Here is a 21,149-nt window from a genome sequence, read left to right as displayed (position 1 = left end):
CCCAATATCAACATTCTGAGGTCACTATTGAACAGAAACTGGACTGGATTAGCTATATAAATGTGACTACAAGTACAGGTCAGAGACTAGGAATTCTGTCACAAATAAGTCTTCTCCCAACTGTACAAAGCCTGTCCACCATTTAAAAGGCACAAGTCAAGTATGTGATGGATACTAACTACTTGTCTGTAACTTGAACAACACAAAAGAAACACACCATCCTGCACAAAGCAGCCCACTTGATTAGTACAACATCCCCAAGCATCTACCCCCAAGTATCAGCAGCAGCAGTATGTGCCATCTACAAGATGAACTGCAGAAATTCACCAACACTTCTTAGACCATGTCTCCCAAGTCAGTAACTATTACCATTTACAAAATGCAATGCATTAACTCACCTAACTGCACCTTGCAAAATCACAACACCTACCATTTGGAAAGATAAGGGAGCAGGTACATGGGAATATCACATCATGCAAATCCCCTTCAAGCTGCTTACCAACCTTACTTGGAAATTACAACACTGTTCCTTCAGTGTCACTGGGTTAAAATTGTGGAACTCCCTCCCTTTGTGGGTCTAGCTACTGTAGTGGTTTATCACATAAGGTTGCCCTGGCTGCTGAAGCCAACCTTCAGAGCTTGCACATAGGTTTGGAGGAAGCAAGACAACATTTGCAAGAAAAATTGAGTTCACCACTACCCTTGCGAGGGCAGTCACGAATTGTTACTAAATGCTGGCCCAGCCAAATGAAGTCCATATCCCATGACTGAATGAATGAATTAAAAAAGTAATCTCCTAAATCGTTACTCCTTGTGAACGCTCCTTAAATCTACACAATGGCCAACTGTCCTCATATTTCCTATGTGCCTTAATGTCAAGTTTTATTTGATACAGGCCTCTAAAAACTTTTGGGATGCTTTATGAAAGTTGTTGTTGCCACAAGAACAATGATGCATGTCGTTACCGTAACCTGCGAACATACCAATGGTAAATGAAGGCACAGTACAAATAATGACTACATGACTCAGTAATATATTTAATGTAAAAGCAACAGCATTTCTGGTTTCTCTACAGAATGGCAAGAAATCCCACAACTAACCCTGTGTAGTGAAAACACTCTCTTTTTAAAACAAGGGGGTGCCAAGATAGTGAAATAATAGACATCAAAATCAGATAATTTGTGTGGAGCCTTTTAATCTCACTATCAGGGCCATTGGCATAAAGAGACAATCTTCCCAACTGATTTTGAGAATAAGTCATTTCATATAAAATTGCTAAAACCATTTTAAATATTGCTTTAATGCCAATAGCTCCCAACATGCAGTTCTTACTCAGCCAGCCACAGCAATATTAAGGTACAGATTCACAAATGCACAACTTCCAGTTAGAATCAATTGAAAGAAAATGATATTTCTAGCCCAACACTAGGTTAATCCAAAGACCAGACCCACAACAAGCCTGAGAGCAATAAAAGTACCGTAAACTAACAACTGCTTGATTGTGACTGATCATTCAATTGCTATTTTTACACTTGTTGTGCAGTACACAGAGCTAAAGACTGGCCTCACCCACGATTATTTTAAAAAATGCTTTTTGGAAATGGCTCAAGAAAAGCTTCATACATCCTCACCAAGTTTAAGTTTATAGTCAATGCCATCCCTCCCAACCCGCATCCCCCCCCCCCCCCCCCCCCCCCCCCCGCCCGCCCCAACACACACAAGAAGATGGGCTCAATGTTTAGACAGGCAAAAATGAAGATTATTGCAGCAGCTGCTCAAATTTCAAGAAACAGGTCTCGAATTGTTTCCCTGATCTTCACCAAACATTACCACTGAGCTCCTGAGCAATCTAGTCTTCTGCTTTCTTCCCTCTACTCAAAGTTAAACTTGTCTATCAAAAATGATCAAAACCACTTAAGCCGCAAGAACTGGAAGAGCCAAACATTCGGAATCTTAGAAAGACATAATTCTAGCATCTACATTTTCAGACATTCAGGAGCCACAAAACATCGACAACAATGGGACTTTTTATGCACACACTTGTATGAGGAAATATTTTTATCAAAAATAAAAGGGCAAACAATATGTACATATATATATATATATATATATACACATATATACACACACACAAGAATGTTTACTAATTCATTTAGTTCCCCACCCATAGCTTGTTCTTCTTGCAGTCCAGCATTCTTTCCCCAGCCTAGCTTTAATCTCTGCATTATACTCCAGCATATGACCAACTTCCTTCTTCACCAGCCCCACTGCTTGCAAACATGCACCTGGACAATGACAGACTCCATGCCTTGCTTCCACTGTTGGAACACCCTCTGTTTACATCAAGAAGTGCATTGTATTTCGGTTGCTGCTAAAAGTTTTGCATTCACCTCCTAAAACCTCAAAGCCTATCCACCATCTCTAAAGGCACACATCAGGAATGAGATGGAATTATCCCCACTTTAGAGTGCAGCTCTAAAAACACTCAAGAAGTTTGATATCATCCAGGACAAAGCTGCCCACTTGATTGGATTCACATCCATAAATATTCAATCACTCCATCACCACGCTCTGTACCAGCAGTATGTTCTTGCAGAAATTCACCAAAGATCCTTAGCACCTTCCATTCCCACAAAACACTACCATCTAGAACTACAAGGGCAGTAGATATGTGGGAATACCACCACCTGCAAGTTCCCCTCCAAGCCACTCACTATCCTGACTCGGAAATATATTGCTTTTGTTTCACTGTCACTGGTTCAAAATCATGGACCCCTCCCTACTGGCATTGTGGATCTACCTACAGAACATGGACTACAGCGGTTCAACAAGGCAGCTCACCACTGCCTTCTCAGGTGCAACAAAGCACAGCAATAAAATCCCGACCTAGCCAGTGATGCCTACTTCTTATGAGGGTTTTTAAAATTGCGTCTGTTGAACACTTAACAAATGAACAAATCACAAACACAAGAAAAATGAAAGGATTCCAGGCACAACCTAAACAGTGTGTGGTAGACAATCAATTTGCTACAATCACTTTAAAACATGGGGTCACTCCATCAACTGTACATTCATCTTTCTCACCCCATTCACTGCAGCACTAGCCACTGCATCATATATTCCATGAGGCCTGGTTGGCCACTTGGGGCAATACTACCCATTCCCAGCTGGAGGAAACACAGCAGGGGGACAATGAAAATGCACTAGTTCCATTTGCTGCTAATGTTCAAGTCTGGTTTTGGCAGTAAATGCAATTCCATCAGGAGTTCCAGTAATAAATAAAAATGACAGTGCTGCCATGGTCTGCATGTCACCCCATATGGCATTTCAAATCACTGCCAGCCCTCTGATAAAAACTGGCAGGATGTTGAAGAATCCAACTAGAAATCCAAGATAATTTATTAAAAACACGCATGTTCAGACACCACAAAGCAAGTCCACTTTGTTAGCACCACAGACACTTCAATCACATTCTCCCCACCCCTAGTCATTACGTCCACAAAACATTTCTCTCACACCATTCTTGCTGTGTATGTCACTTCCTTTATAGCTGTGACAAAAACTTCCTCCAAACAAATACTAGGAATATTGAAGCCATTACCTTGTCCCTGCTCGAAAACTCCATTTGCTCGATACCAGTTCCATGCGCCCTCCTAGCAACCACCCGAGGATAAAACCAGACTGTTCATAACCCTGGTGTCACATTTGACCCAAACAAGACCTTCTAACCACACATAGCATCACAACCTATTTCCATTTCATAGCATCACCCAACCTAGTCACTGCTTCAGTTCATTTGCAGCTGAAACCCTTATGTGATCCTTGTGTTATTTCTAGACTAGACTATGCCCAATCAGTAAAAACTGGATTCCTATATTTTGCCTTCTAGCTCGAGGTTTCGAAACCTTAACTGCCTGTGTCCTTCCTCAATCCAAGTTCCATTTACCTATCATGCTTATTTCACTAATCTACACTATCTCCTGGTCAAGCAATGTCTTGCTTTTTAAACTCTTTTTCTCATTTTCAAATCTCTCCAAGACCTTGGCCTCCCAACCTCTATACTCTTCTCCCAAGATATCTGCACTCCTCTCATTCTGCCCTGTTGTACATTCGTCATTTCAATTGCTTCATCCATGGAGGCTGTGCCTTCAGCTGTCTAGGTCTTAAGTTCTGGAATTGCCTACATAAACCTCTCATATCAACTACCTCTGTTTCCTCTTTTAATAAGCTATCTCTGAATAGTTGGCTACCTTGCCAAATATTTCATTTTATGACTCAGTGTCTAATTTTGTTTTGTGCAACTCCAATTAAATATTTTGTCACATTATATGATGTTATGCGACTAGCAATATATAAAAGTGATGCTATGAAATGGAAATAGGTTGTGATGCTATGTGTGGTTGGAAGGTCTTGTTTGGGTCAAATGTGACACCAGGGTTATGAACAGTCTGGTTTTACTGGGTGGTTGCTAGGAGGGCGCATGGAACTGGTTTCGAGCAAATGCTTTTGTGAACAATGGTATCTTTCCATTATTAATATTCAGTTTCTCATCCACTTAAGTTTGGTACAACCCCACAACTTCATCATTAACGACTTGAAGGAGTTTTCTTCCAGCCCTTCACGATGACAATAACTCGTCCATCCATTTAATTTACCCCATATGTTCCAACACCTTAATGTTGAGACAGAGCAGTAGTAGAGAGGGAAAGAAAGCAACAACATTCTGGACTACAGATTACATAACATATATATATTAAAAGAAATCTTGATCAATTGGGTCAATGGACTGAGGAGTGGAAGATGAAGTTTAATTTGGATGTATGTGAGGTATTGCATTTTGGTAAAACAAACAAGGACAGGACTTATACAATTAATGGTAGGGTTCTGGGTAATGTCACAAAACAGAGACCTAGGGGTTCAGGTACATCATGCTTTGAAATTTGCATCACAGATAAATGAGATAGTTAGGGCATTTAGCATTCCTGCTTTCATAGCTCAGATCATTGAGTATAGGAGTTGGAATGTCATGTTAAGGTTGTGGAGGACATTGGTGAGGGCTCTACTACAGTATTGGATGCAGTTGGATAGAAAGGATAATATTGAACTGGAAAGGATCTGGAAAGATTTACCAGGATATTACTGGAAGGGAGGGTTTGAGATGTAAGGATAGGCTGGGACCTTTTTCATTGGAGTGTAGGATGTTGAGGGGTAACCTTATTGAGGTTTATAAAATCATTAGGGGCATAAATAAGGCAAATGACAAGGATCTTTTCCCAAAGGTGGGGCAAGTTCAAAACTATGGGGCATATCTTTAAGGTGAGAGAAGAAAGATTTAAAAATGACATGGGGGCAACCTTTTTACACAGAGAGTGGCTCATGTGTAGAATAAACTTCCTGGGAAAATGGTGGATGCAGGTACAATTACAATGTTTAAAAACATTTGGATAAGTTCATGAATAGGATAGGTTTGGACGCATATGAGCCAAGCGCAGGAGGGCAAGATTAGATTAGTTTGGGAACATGGTCAGTGTGGACTGGTTGGACCAAAGGATCTGTTTCCATGCTGTTTGACTTTATGACTCTATATCCTGTTACATGCACCCAAAGAGACTCATATGAAGAAACATGGTAGAAAACTGCAACCCTGGCTAGATATCATTCTTGAATCAAAGATAAGAAATTGCAACAATCTTCACCAAAAATGGCCAAGCAGTCAAAAACTGTCAGGACTCTTGAATCAGTCTCATGCTGGATTGTCATCTGCTCCCACCAGAATTAAGTTAATTCATTATGTTAAATTCAGTTCTTTCATTGGTACCAAGTTATTCCATTAGGTTTACAATTGCAATTTGATGTCTGAATGACAAAAGAGAAGTCTTGCTCCATTATGAATGTGATTATTTCAAGAATTTATAGGTAGGAAACTAAGTTGTGAAATAAGTTGCAAACAAGACACGACAAAGGTTACAGAAAGGAATAGATAGGTTATATGAGTACACAAAGAGGTGACAAATGGATTATAATGTATTAATGCATATCATAGTGAGATATTTCAGTGAGATAGTCAGCTATCAGATCTCACAGCTCTGAAATGCAGATGGATTTGAGTGTCTTTGTGCATGACCTGCAAAAGCATAGTGTGGAGTTGTAGCAAATAATTAGGAAACCTTGTAGAATGCCATCATTTATCATAAGGGTAACTGAATTCAAAAGTAAGAAGGTTATGTTTTAGTCATACAGAGACATCGGTGGTGGGCAAGTTGTTTGAGGGAATCCTGAAGGACAGGATTTACCTGTATTTGGATAGGCAAAAATTGATTAGGATAGTCCACATTGCTTTGTGCATGGGAAATCATGTCTTACAAACTTGATTGAGTTTTTTGAAGAACTAACAAAGAGGATTGATGATGGCAGATTGGTGGACGTGGTCTATACGGATTTCAGTAAGGTGTTCAACAAGGTTCCTCATGGTAGACTGGTCAGCAAAGTTAGATCACATGGAGTACAGGGAGAACTAGCCAATTGGATACAGGACTGGCTCGAAAGTTGAAGACAGAGGGTGGTGGTGAAGGATTGTTTTTCAGACTGGAGGCCTGTGACTACTGGTGTGCCATAAGGATCAGTGCTGGGTCCACTGCTTTTCGTCTTTTATATAAATGATTTGGATGTGAACATAGAAGGTTTGGTTAGTAAGTTTGCAGAGGGGAAAGTTTTAAAAGGGACATAAGCAACAACTTTTTCACACAAAGAGTGGTGCGTATATGGAATGAGTTACCAGAGGGAATGGTGAAGGCTGGTACAATTTCAACATTTAAAAGGCATCTGGTTGGGTATATGAATAGGAATGGTTTAGATGGATATGGGCCAGGTGCTAGCAAATGGGACTAGATTAATTTAGGATATCTGGTTGGCATGGATGAGTTGGACTGATGAGTTTGTCTCTGTGCTGTATATCACTATAACTCTATGACTATGACCACTCATGAGAGCACATTTGCAGTACTGTGTACAGAATTGGTCACCTTATTGGTACAAGATGTGATCTAAAAAGGATGTGTTCTATCATGCTTCTTTTCAAAGCAAGTGTTGTAAGTTTGAAGCAGAGCTGTCTACTCTGAGCCCAGCCAGCTTGTATTGTTTTTAAAATTAAAACAATAGAAGAAGCATTAAAGAGTAGGGGTCAAGGTCCCACAGAACTAGGATTTCAATTTTAGCTTTCAGCAGTTTCTGGAGTCTTGAAGCTGGATGTGGAAGTTGTTATTCCTTTCTTTGTTACAGCTAAAAGCTTGCATTCTATTCTTGTTGCTAGAATTGCATACGAGACAATGTATTTTACTGAATTTCCCTTTGCCATGGGTATATTTACAGGATGTTACTGTATTGGAACAGTTACTGTTTATTGATTAAATAATCTATTAGTCTGTTAAGATTTCCAGCGGACTTAAGTTATTCCAATTCTTCTTTCTATTGTTTGTATTTAACCATTGTGTAAAATTAATTGCATTTTGTTTCAAGCCTGGTAGTTTGGCTATCTTAGAAATGCTCCTTTGTTATTAGAATCCCTACAGTGTAGAAACAGGCCCTTCAGCTCAATAAGGCCACACCGACCCTCCGAAAAGTAACCCTCTTCTTAATATATTTTGAAGAGGTTTGTTCTGGTCCATAACATTATTTAAAGAACAACGTAAATAAGTCGTAAGCAGCTCAGAGAAGATTTAGTTGACTAATACCTGGAATGGACAAGTTGTTTTATGAGGAAATTTGGACAGACTAGGCTTGTATTCACTTATTTAGAAGAGGAAAAGTAAGAGATGACATGCTTGGAACATAAAAATCGCGAACTGTCTTGATAGAGTAAATCTGGAGAGAATATTTCTTATCGGAGAATCTAGATCTCGGGATCACTAAAAAAAATCAAGGGTCTTTGTCTCCACCATCCTTTCAGGAAGAGAGTTTCAGAGTCATTGAATTTTTTTAGGCTGTGCTTGCTGACACCAGCACTGTGGGTAACACATGTACACTCAGTGGGATCGCACAGTTCCAAGCATAGACGTCATCATGTAGACCTATGTATCAGCAAAAGCAGCTCATTCTGAAGGCTGAGGTAAATAGATTCTTGGTAAACAAGGGGTTGAAAAGTTATCAGGGGAAAGAGGAACATGAATTTTGAGGTTAAAATCAGATTAGCCATGATCTTATTGAATGGCAGAGCAGGCCTAAGGGGCTGAGTGGCCCACCCCTTTCTTAATTTGTGTGTTCATATGTCCTACAAGCTGGTTTTAAATATTGCAAATGTCATATAAATGAAATCAAGTGCTCCAACTACAGCAACTGGTGTGAAGATATTTAAAGTACCTTTTCTCACATTCATAATTTATCTCTTTGAACACTCTCCTATTATGCAAGTGATCATCAGATGTATGCCTGTACAGACATGCTAACTTTTATAAATAACTATCACACAATACTAGTAAGATGGGTAATTTGGCAGCTACATCCTTGTTTTTTTCACTTTTTCCCATGTGATATACACACCCATGTAGATCTGTGAATATCTGCAGAGTTTTGTAAAGAGCAAAACAAAATACTTGAAGTGTAAAATTAAGTCAAATGTTCATCCCAGTCTCCACACTGACAGTGATTTACCAAATGGCTTAGAAATTATAGCCTACAACTAAGCCTTTTGATTTTAAGGTTAAGGGAAAAAATAAATTGACAATACTTTGAGCACATTTCAAGACTTCCCAGAGTGCATAAAAGGGACAGCAGTTTTGTGTTTTATCACTGTTGTGATTTGAAGGAACTTAGCAGTCAATTTAAGGACTGAAATATGCCAGAAACAAGAACGCAATATATTATCAGATTATTTGTTTTTTTAATGCAATTGGCTGAGGGTTACATGTTGGACAGACACCTAGAGAATGTCACAGCATGTCTATGGAGAGTGCCTTGGGGTTTTTCCATATTAGGTGCAAGGGGGCATCTGGCAGACAAGTCAGACTGTTTAAAATTTTTTAAGAAAGAAAGAAAGATGATTAATACTAACAACTGATCTCGGAAAGATAAACTCTAAACTTAGAACTTAGTAAGTATTTGGGGAGATGCTGGCATAGCGGTAATGTCACTGGAACCCAAAGGATTAGCCTGATGTTCTGGTAACTTGGATTCAAATCAGTTGACAGAGATTAAATTCAGTTGATACATTTGGAATATTTGCTCAATAATGATGGCATGAAACAATAATTGATTGTTGTAAAAATCCAACTCATTCACGAATGTATTTTAGAAAATGAAATCTGTCAACATGACTTGGTTTGGGGTAAGTCTAACACCAGAACCACACAATATTGCTGGCATTTCACTGCCCTTTGAAATGGCCAAGCAGCCAAGGCAAGTAGGGATGAGTAACAAATGCTGGCCTTGCTAGTGTCACCCTTATCATCTGAAAGAATTTGAAAAAGCCAGCATTTTGAAAATATCCATTTCATTAATGTCCTTCAGGAAAGGGAATCTGCTTTACCTAATTTGGTCTACATGTGACTCTAGAACCATTACAATATGTTTGATTCTTAACACCCATCTAAAATTGCCACATCATCTAAAAGTCCACATCATCTCATTAAAGGTATGATGTGGAGGTGCCGGGGTGGACAAAGCCAAAAATTACACATCAGGTTACAGTCCAACAGGTTTATTTGGAAGTACAAGCTTTCAGAGTAGCTTCATCAGGTAGCTAGTGGGATAGGATCATAGGACACAATTTATCATAAAAGATCAAAGTGTTCTACAACTAATCTAGGTTTGTTCGATACATCGCATCAGTTGCATGACACTTTGATCTTTTACTATAAATTCTGTCCCACTAACTACCTGACGAAGGAGCAGCACTCCGAAAGCTTGTAATTCCAAATAAATCTTAGACTATAACCTGATGTTGTGTGATTTTTAACTTCATAAAAGATAACACAAGTTTATGAGGACTGCATTTAATTACCATACAGATTAGAGAATCCGTATTGACGGTGAAAGCCCTTCTACGTGTCAGTTCATCCGCAAACATGAGTGGAGTCAACAAATCATTTAGGGGAAAACAAACAAAAGAAAACATACTTGCAATTGCTTTCACAAAATATAATATTAAAAATGGAGTTGGATAGCTGTGACATTCTTCATTTTTGAGCAAGGTACATCATCACTTTCTCCTTGTTTGACTCACAGCATTCAAATGGAGCATACCTTCATTTAGTTGAGAGTAAATTTCCTTGTGTGAGAGGGTACTAAGAATACAGCATTATCTCATTTTAAGACCATACTTTCTGAAATTAAGTGTGTTTCGGTTTCACTCAACTTCCAAAAAAATTTGTACACCTTCCAAAAGAATTTTTGTTGACTACAATCAAAAAACATCGATTACCAAAAATTCACCCTAAAAACACTTAGTTTGTCCCTGACTGATTTCATAGTTTTTGACCCGAATGTCAGAATGTCTGTTTACTATCACTTTTGGTTTTCAAATATACATAATAATCAAATGCACCCACACAAAGTCTCTAGCTATGTAATCGATTTCCTTTGTTACCATACGGTTTAATTCAAAGCTTTGGTGAGCATCAAATAGCACTGAGGCTATTCTAAATCAGACACTTGGACTGAATTAAAACAGAAATGGAATTTCACAAAAGGCTGGGCTGTCATGTGCTTTCAATTGCTGCTGCCAGATTCACAGCTTGTGCAATTAATGTAACAATTTGTGAGGGAGAATTAAAAAAACAATGTGTGCAGTCAAGAGACACAGATGGAGAGAATATATGGACAGAAAAAGAAGTGATAATACTTTTTGTGCATATGATATTTCAAATGTGAGCATGACTCCAATGTCTACTTTATGCATGGAATTTGATTCTGTTGATATTCTGCTGCTCCCACCTACCACTCTTGATGTTACTTCTGATGGTGACTGGTGTAGCAAAGGTGAGAGGTGGAGGATACAGCAAACATAGTCTTTTTTTGTGTAAATAAGGCCTGAAATAAAAGTAGCTTTGGCCTCACACTGAGCTCCCATGGTGGCTTTTTTTATCATCTGTTAGAACATGTTCCCAGTTAAAATCAAGCTCATTGTTCTTACTTACTGTGATAAATTGGCATTCTCTAGCAAAACAAACAAACAGTCTATATTCCCATCTCCAGCACTGCTAATTAAAAATGAAAATAATTAAGACTAGTTCTTACCCTGTAATTACACCGCTTGACAGAATAGGAGAGAGCAATGAAAGATGATTTAGCAGTCTGCAAACTTAATGTTGAGAACAAAAACATATGTGTTCACATAAACAAGGTTAATAAAAGGACCATTAATTATAAAATACTGTTCTCAGAGAACACTGAGAAGGTACCATGTCATTTAAAAATAAAAAAAAGTGTAAAAGTGTATGTGCCATTCAATATTTGAGATTGACAATGGTACACTATTACATACAACGTTGCTTGGATGGATGTATTGGACCACACCGAGCATGGCCTGAGAAGCATAAAACTTAAATTCATGTATATTCTTGTTTTCTACAGTTCAGACTATACAAGTACAGACCCCACTGCAGAACTAAGGAATACAATCCATACAGACACTTCAAAATATTGCTCCTACATTGCAGGAGATGTTATCATTCAGATGAAATACTAAATGGATGTCTTATCAATTTAATGGGTCTACACAAAGAGGAGGACTGAACCTTCCTTCAACAATTTCAACAATTATTTGACCCTGAATTTATATATCAGTATTAGCATGGAAATGGTATCCTGATGCACTTTACAATCCCATTGGCAATTCTGGAATGGGATGATTCTAGGAGGAAATTCGAGAGAGTGCAAACTGGGTAACTGAAGGCATGGTTTCTGATGGTGGGGAGAAAAGGTGGGAGAGGTACAAGAGCCCAAAGTCACAGAAATGGATAGTTGGAAAGGAGGTAAAGAGGGCTGCAGTGGAAAGGAGGACATGACAAGGCTGCTCATCCATTATTACGTGAGGCAAGTTCAAAGGACCAAATCGGAAACTCTTGCCTATCAACTTTGAATGTTCCAGTGGGATTGAAAATTTTACACTAGAATAGTTAGCAGAAAAGAAGTTAATGGAGCTTAATTAGAAAGAATAAAGGTATAGGACTGTAAATGTCAGTGCGAAACTAAATAAAGGTGGGAGTTTTCCTGGAGTGAGAGTTATGGAGGACAAAAACTGATAACTTTAGAAAGACTGTTAGAATAATTGATATTAAAGGTGAGGATTTCAGGATGAACATTTCAGACACTAATGAGCTGAAGTGGGAAATGTTACGGAGATGGGTATAGGCAAGCTAAATGGTGGCGATGAAATAGGGTCGGAAGCCCAGCTCAGGCTGAAGTTTGTAAATGGTTTGAATGAATGAGATTAGGAATGGAATCAATTGTCAGGTCATGCTAAAAAATATTGCTTCAATCCTTATAATAGGTATATGGTAAGTTGGCTCAACTGGGCTGAATGGCCCAAACCTGTTCTTATGTTCCTATCCAGGATTGGATGTCAGATAAGCAGTCTGAAAATGTAGATGTAGTGGACAGGCCCAAATAGGGGCAGAAAGGAAAAATGAAAAGAGAAAATGCTAGAAATACTCAACAGATTGGGCAACATCTTTGAGGACAAAGCTGTTCTAATGAAAAAATCATCGACCTTAAACATTAACTCTCCTTCTCTCTGCACAGTAATGTTCACACTGTAGTGATTTTAATGAGGTCATCTAGATGGACCTCATAGAATGAGTTCTCAGTTAGCACCAGATTAACAACCCCAATCAGGGAGCTTTGGTTGACAGACATAAACAGGAGTGTCAGACATCCTGTTCACGCTGAGAGCTGGCTCTGAGGCTGCTGGACCAGTGTCAAGTACTATTTCCGTGTAAATAAAGGGTGACTTTGTTACGGGATACTGGCCTCTGTGCAGTTCACAGATCTGCTCAGTATTTCCAGCATTCTGGATGTAGGTTTGCTTGCTGAGCTGTAAGGTTCATTTTCAGACATTTCGTCACCATACTAGGTAACATTATAAGTAAATCTCCAGATGAAACATTGGTGGCATGGCTCTCTTTCTATTTATATGTTTAGGTTTCCTTGGGTTAGTGATATCATTTCCTGTAGTGATGCCATTTCCTGTGGTGACATCATAACATGTTATTTTTCTTGGGGGATCCAAGTCAATGTGTTTGTTGACAGAATTCCGATTGCTTCTAGGAATTCTCATGCGGATCTCTGTTTGGTTTGTCCTAGGATGGATGTGTTGTCCCAGTCGAAGTAACGTCCTTCCTCATCTATATGTAAGGATACTAGTGAGTGTGATTAATGTCTTTTTGTGGCTAGTTGATGTTCATGTATCTTGGTGGCTAGTTGTCTATCTGTTTATCCAATGTCTTGTTTTTTTACAGTTCTTGCAAGGTATTTTGTAAATGACATTAGTTTTGCCTGTAGTCTTTATCGGGTCTTTCAAGTTCATTAGCTGCTATTTTAATGTGTTGTTAGGTTTGTGGAATACCATGATGCCAAGAGGTCTGAGTACTGAATTGGTTGGCCAGCATTTTATTGCCCATTCCTTGAGAAGTTGGTGGTGAGCTGCCTTCTTGAACCACTATAGTCCATGTACTGTTGACAGACCCACAATGTCATAGAAAAGGAATTCCAGGATTTTGATCCACCAATACTAAAAGAACAGTTATATATTTCCAAGTCAGGATGGTTAATGCCTTGGAGGGAAACTTGCGGGTGATGATGTTCCCATCTATCTTGTCTTCTAGATGGAAGTGGTCATGGGCTTGGAAGGTGCTGTCTAAGGATCTTTGGTAAAATTTTGTTCTGCATCTTTTAGAGAGTACACATTGCTACTACTCAGCATTGGTGGAGGAAGGAGTGAATGGTTGTGGAAGTAGTGCCAATTAAGCAGGCTGCTTTGCCCTGCATGGTGTCAAGCTTCAAGTGTCGTTGAAGCTGCACTTATCCAAGCAGTATTCCATCATACTCCTGATTTGCATCTGGTAGATAGTGGACAAACCTTGGGGAGTCAGGAAGTGAGTTACTTACTGCAGTATTCCTAGCCACTGACATGCTCTTCTAGTCATAACTATCTCTTATTGAAGGAGATGGTTATTGTCTGGCACTTGTATGGAGCGAATACTATTTGCCACTTATTAATTCAAGCCTGGATATTGTCCAGTAATTGTTGCATTTGAATATGGACTGCTTCAGTGTCTGAAAAGTCACAAAACATGTTGAACATTGTGCACTCATCAGTGAACATCCCCAGTTCTGACCTTATGTGATGGAGGGAAGGTTATTGATGAAGCAGCTGAAGGTGGTTGGGCCTAGGATGCTATCCTGAGGAAGCTCTGCAGAGAAACTCATAACCATCTTCTTCTGTGCCAGTGCAGAGTTTGCACCCTGATTCCCATTGATTCTACTTTTGCTAAGGCTCTTCGATGCTACACTTGGTCAAATGTAGCCTGGATGTCAAGGGCTGTTACTCCCTCATCACCGCTGGAATTGAGCTCTTTTGTTCATGTTTGAACCAAGGCTGTAACCAGGTCAGGAGCTGAGTGGGCCTGACAGAAATCAAACTGGACATCAGTGAGCAGTTTATTGCTGAGTACATGCTGCTTCTTTGTATTGTTGAAGCCAACTTCCATCACTTTACTGATGACTGTAGGAGACTGAGGGGTTGAATTTGTCCTGCATTTTGAGTACAGGACATACCTAGGCAATTTTCCAGAATGCCGGGTACATGCCAGTGTTGTGACTGTACTGGAAGAGCTTGGCTAGGGGAGCAGCAAGTTCGAGAGCATAAGTCTTCAATACTATTGCAGGAATGTAGTCAGGGCCCAGTATCCAGTGACTCTAAACAAACTGGCTGAACACTGGCATCTGTGATGCTGGAAACCACTGGAGGCATAACCTGCAAGCACACTTTCAGCGACTGGTGCATGAGGACACCCAGTATAATGTAGTTCCTAATTGAGCATTCCTCACTCTCAGTTTAACTGCATTCAAATAATCTCCCTTCTTATTTTTGCTACTGAAGTGAGTAACCTCACATTTATCTACACTACACTGTACCTATATTCAAAGACTTTGAAGAGGAAAGGAAGATTAGACATGGAGGGGTAGTTTGTACGAACACAGAATTCAAGGTCTGATGATGATAGTTTGGAGAAAGAATAGTCAGTAGCTTAGAAGAGGGAGCCATTGTTGATTCCTGACAAAGGTCTTTTGCTCGAAACATTGATTTTCCTGCTCCTCAGATGCTGCCTGACCAGCTGTGCTTTTCCAGCACCAATCCAATCTAAACTCTAGTTTCCAGCATCTGCAGTCCTCGTTTTTGCCTAGCCATTGTTGAGGTCAGGATCTGAACTTGGAATGGTCAGCAGTTGAGTTGGTAATGGGAATATAATGTTACTAAATCACATATAAAATGAGATGCATATTAAATCCTGTTCATAAAGAAGCATTCATTTTTAGACTATAGCCAAAACAAATTTTGCACCATCAATGTTACAGCAGCTCATATAGGCCAGCATTTCACACTGGCAGGCAACACTCAAGGGCACAGTGCATATGACAATGTTAGTTAAGAGAAAAACACATTGTCATTGATGATGTTCCTCTTTACCAAAGCTTTTGCATACCCAAATCCTTTTGCCACTGGAAATGTTTGGAAGTTTTGTGCTGCGAATAGAAAATCTTATTGGAACATTGACCCAGAACCATTTTCTTCAGCAACTTCACTCAGATTAAAGCTGCAACAGGGAGACAGGAGAGAAAATGAATGGCATGAAGAGGAGGAGAAGCATGACAAATGCTAGGATTGATGATTTGGGGGACAGGGAAACAAAATCTGTGCATACCAGGAGAATGGGGAGGATGGAAATAAAATGAGACTAAATGAAACAGCATCTCCTTACAGAGAATGCAATTGTTTCAAGTTCTTGAATCTGAGCCACAGTATAATGTAGTTCTCAATTCCTGATTCAGGGCAGCATTAATGGATGCCAAGCACAGGACACCTGCTCGGGTGCACCTGTTGGTTGAGGCAAAGGGCAGCAGGGAGTATGTACTGGAACAGAGATATTATTCAACAATTAGAAGGGAATATCACTGAAAGTTAACATAGATCTGGCAGGCAGAAAAATACCTCAAGAAGGTCCCATTGTCAATTGCATCAAAAAGACCATAAGACCATAAAACATAGGAGTGGAAGTAAGGCCATTCGGCCCATTGAGTCCACTCCACCATTCAATCATGGCTGATGGGCATTTCAACTTCACTTGCCGGCACTCTCCCCGTAACCCTTAATTCCTTGCAAGATCAAGAATATATCACTCTCTGCCTTGAAGACCTTCAACGGCCCAGCCTCCACTGCGCTTGTGGCAATGAATTTCATAGGCCCACCAGTCTTTGGCTGAAGAAATGGCTCCTTCATTTCCATTCTAAATTGACCCCCTCTAATGTTAAGGCTGTGTCCACGGGGGAGCAAAACAAAATAACCAGCATACAAGTGCAACATAAAGAAAATAATCATGGGACAGTCAACAGAATAGAGACAAAATACGGAAAAAAATACATTGAGTGAAATCCAGCTCCAAGAACGAAGCCATGACAAAAATGACATATTTTAAGAAATCAATTTTAAAACAGATAATGACTTGAACCGTAAAACTGTTGAAGTCCTAAACATACTGATCACTTAAGCGTAAAATTGTGTCTTATCTATGAGGCAAGAGCATTCTTGATTGCATTTGCACCAAGTAACTTAAAGAAAAAGCAACTTACATGATAACTTTGCCTGTGTCTCATTAGTCTTGACACAGACACACCCAGCAGAGAGAGCTTCCTACGTGAACTGTGAATGTGTACTCGACTGTGCAAACTAACAAGGAATGTTGTTACTCATTGCTGACTAAACAGAACACCACCTCCACAAAGAGTTCAATCAAACTCTGTCTACAGCCAAAACAAACCTGTGATAGAAGTAATGAGATTACAAAAGGCAACAATGTGCCTGGTATAGCGGATTGGTGCAGTCAGCTAGTGACACACACAAGCACAGAAATAGGTTCTCATCACACTGATCTGCTTTTATTATTTCTCAGAATAAATACAGATTGAGGCAAGGGAAACCAATCCTTGTAAACATACTTTTTCTGACAAGCATGTGCACTTCCCGAGTGCAATTTCCTGCACTGAACTGGTTTTACAATTAAGGTCACACTTAATCCAGATAGAGCCAAGACCAGTGGGAATTTAACTGAATCTGGTAAACCCTCGCAACACTGACGGGCTTTACTGTGCTCAAAGTTTAATCCAAGCTGTCACGTAACACTTTAATGAAACAGATTAAAAAGGACAGTTCTCCAAGAATTCTAGTATTAAAAAGTATAAGGTGGAGGCTTTAATTTAGTGGTGGACTGTTACCCCTTTGCAGTCTTTATTACAAGAGAATTTAAGTGGATACTTGCTCAAGTACAGGATTGCAGCCAAATTGCACTTCTCCACTATCTTCCGCAGCACTAAATCAGTGATATGAGTATGGTAATCTCTTAGCTCGCTTACAATGCCTCAATGTTTATTCTAATTGTGCTGACTTCCCAATCTCCACTGTTTTGCTCGGTCTTCAAAAGCCATTCCAAACTGAAGAAATCATCTAATTAACTGCAAGTCAATTCCTGATGTAGAGCACAGGTACAAACATATATTCTAACATCCCTCACTTTTTACACATACTGTTGACAGGTATTTAAGATAGTTAAATTTTTAGTTGTACTACTTCAATGTAGTTACTTTTTTTGGTTTTGTAGAGGCTTCTGTAACATTTTAATAGTAATTATCATTTCTGCAACAATGCCAAAATTCTTGATTAAAAGTAATAGCAGAGTCTTGCCTTTATCACAGTCCTGCTTGTAGGAATGTAACAGAGATATCTGACTCCCTGTGCTCTAAACATATAAGTCCCCTGAGACAGTTAGATTTGAACATTTTTAAGGTTTGGATTTTATTCAAGACTGAGTAAATGCCGTAAACTGTTTAAAAATCCTTTGTTCAGACTAGGAATTGATAAACTGAAGAGTTGTTAGTGGCAATAGCTCCACCTTCACCAAGCTTCTGGTTTTATATGCTATGCAAGAATGGAGAGAAGCAAGACGTCCAACTCTTTTGGTAGCCACTCCCTTTGGCGTGTTTAAACTGCTGTTAGCAGAAGTCTTGTCTTACAATTCTGCTCGGGAGAAGAACTAACTGGAAGTGCAACTAATGTAAAAGAAAAAATGACAACAGAACCTGGTTTAATTTAATTGCAATCTGTTAGAGTTGTGACGCATGTCAATGAAACAATTTGGTCAATCATTTAAAATATTTTTAGCACTCCCCAGGAGGGACAACAAACTGGGACATTAGCTTATGACCTTGACATTTCTTCTCTTCCCATCTCCTGTTTGGTTTTGCCTTTTGAATCCTGAACTTCCAAAGTCCACATTTGCGCTATATTCTAAGTTCTGCAGTACAGATCTGAAAATACCAAATTCTGCAGTTCTCCTGTGATGAATAGATTGAAGTCAAATCCAGGTAATGCTGCTAAGTGGCAATGATGAAGGTTGCAATACTGAAGGTTGTGTGTGAATGCATACTGCATAAGCCATGAAAAGTAATATCTGAAGCAATGAATGAGTACCTCAGAAAATTAACTCTTTTAGATGTGGTGAAAATTTCTACAATACAGGAAGTTAAATTAAAATTTGAGTTACCAAGCAGAGAAAATTAAACGAGGTTCAAATGACAACATCTATATTGCTCCGAATCACAGTGTCTTCTTATAGTCTTCCATTTTTGGCTCATCTAGGTCAAAAGAGATTGGATCTACATGCAGTTCACAAACAGATATCTCGGAAAAGCAAGCAAGCAGCATTTGGGGATCACTAAAGCTTGCAGCTAATGAATGGTTTATACAGTGTCCTGTGCCATCAGGTCTGGCAGTATCACAAAACTGGTTGTACCAGTTTGATTTTGAGACAAGAAATGCTTCCCCTAAATGTATTGGTAAAGCATGGGTACAGCATGAGGGATGGTGGTGGGGAGACATTAAGAAAACAACTGGATGACGGGGTAAAAGAGGAAATTCAATAAGATAGTGGCAGAAAGTTAACCCAACAGACGTTCATTCTTGTTTAACTTGTTAGATGTGCTGGTCACATAGACAGTAAGTGTCTGTAAGGTGTAGTCACATCTAGAATTGTGATAGACATCACATTAATTATTTCAGATGCCTAGTAAAGAGGAGCTGTTTGGAGCAAGAGGAAGATCTGTTTTTATATGCATTTGATGGGGAAAAAATTTAAAAGCTTTTTCGCAGGCTTTAATGCAGTCAGAAAGTTTAAAGCCAAATACAGCTGGTTCGTTCTCTTCACTCAGTATTAAAGGGACACCTGTCCAGGTGCATCCTCTATGCATCATAGAAACTAACCACCATAAAAGTTAGTTCAGTTCAAATGTTTCCATTCAGTTCTGCGGCACAAGACACCTTTGAACTGCCTATTTACAGGCATTCCAGAGGACTGTTTGACTAACTGAAGAAGGTCTTTTCAAAAGCAAATTTTGAAAACATATGTAAGCAATAGTCTGGGCCTCATTTTTAAAAAAATCACATTCAGTTCAATGTATTTTGTTTTGAGGAAATGGCTGGAGGGTTGGAGGGAACCCAGGATCAGAGAGCTAGCAGTTCAGCAGCACTGTCAATTGAGGTGGCATCTTCTTGAGGTTGCCATGATATGGAGGAGCCGGTGTTGGATTGGGGTGGACAAAGTTAAAAATCACGCAACACCAGGTCACAGTCCAAATAAATCTGTTGGACTATAACCTGGTGTTGTGTGATTTTTAACCTTCTTCTGAGGTTACAAGAGGAATAAATATTGGAATTTCCATGTTGAAGTTCCCTTGCAAGGGACCCTAACTCTAACCCCGACCCTAACACTAACCCCAACCAAACCTGATGGCTTAGCAGTAAATTTTCTATGACCGTGCTATGGTTAATACTTAGAAAGTATGTTTGAAAATGAGAGATTCTCAATAGTAGTTCTAACATTGGTCACCACACCACTAAGAGGCGAAAATAAGGACTGCAGATGCTGGAGATCAGAGTCAAGATTAGAATGGTGCTGGAAAAGCACACAGGTCAGGCAGCATCCAAGGAACAGAAAAATTGACGTTTCGGGCAGGAGCCCTTCATCAGGAACCACGTCACTAATAGCCTTGTAAACACTGATTTGTTGCACTGCTGGGCATTATGAGTTCCCATTGAATCAGAAATCATGAATACTGTCTGAATCCATAATATATCATCAAATAACTGTCTCTTCACTCCAAAATTACTAAATTGTCTCAACACACAATCAGACAAAAATCAGATCACAATTAAAAATCAAAACCTTAAATCCACAATTTATAAAATAAAAGAATGTTTTGTGGTTGATCTTACAGTCAATGCTGTTCTACAGCATTGTGGGTTCTACAGCATTGACTGGATATTGCAAATGTTCTGTGTTTCATTATTGCTTGTGTTCCATTTGCTCCCACAATAATGATTTCTAGCTTATAGATACAGACAATAGACAATAGGTGCAGGAGTAGGCCATTTGGCCCTTCGAGCCAGGACCACGATTCATTATGATCATGGCTGATCATCCACAATCAGTATCCTGTTCCTGCTTTATCCCCATAATCCACTATCTAAGAGCGCTATCCATCTCTTTCTTGCAATTATCCAATGCCTTCACTGCCTTCTGGGGCAGAGCACTCCATATATCCACCACTCTCTGGGTGAAGAAGTTTCTCCTCAACTCTGTTCTGAATGGCCAACCCCGTATTTTTAAACTGTATCCTCTGGTTCTGGACTCACCCATCAGCAGGAACATGCTTCCTGTCTCCAGAGTGTCCAATCCTTTAATAATCTTATACATCTCAATCAGATCCCCTCTCATCCTTCTAAACTCAAGTGTTTACAAGCCCAGTCGCTCCAATCTTTCAGCATATGATAGTCCCTCCATTCCGAGAATTGATCTCGTGAACCCACGCTGCACTCCCTCAATAGC

General features: G+C 39.4%; 1 protein-coding gene across 10 annotated transcripts in view; it reads right to left on the bottom strand.

The window, feature by feature from the left end:
• LOC122550039 (sickle tail protein) overlaps positions 1 to 21,149 on the bottom strand; it is a 720,789-nt gene that overhangs the window by 275,618 nt on the left and 424,022 nt on the right. Inside the window, exon 1 of one of the 10 annotated variants that reach the window (XM_043690464.2) lies at positions 16,843 to 16,881. The exons of the other annotated variants lie outside the window; for them this stretch is intronic. Coding sequence (XP_043546399.2) covers positions 16,843 to 16,866 — 24 coding nt within the window. The 5' untranslated portion in view covers positions 16,867 to 16,881. Of the gene's footprint in view, positions 1 to 16,842; positions 16,882 to 21,149 lie in introns of those variants that run through there. 10 annotated transcript variants of the gene reach the window in all.

The sequence above is a fragment of the Chiloscyllium plagiosum genome, unplaced genomic scaffold, assembly GCF_037043375.1.
Source record: "Chiloscyllium plagiosum isolate Xiang-an unplaced genomic scaffold, Cpla_swu_hap1 HiC_scaffold_5, whole genome shotgun sequence".
NCBI classification, from domain to species: Eukaryota; Metazoa; Chordata; class Chondrichthyes; order Orectolobiformes; family Hemiscylliidae; genus Chiloscyllium; species Chiloscyllium plagiosum.
The sequence above is the reverse complement of the archived record's forward strand: the minus strand, read 5'-3'. Positions and strand labels throughout refer to the sequence as shown.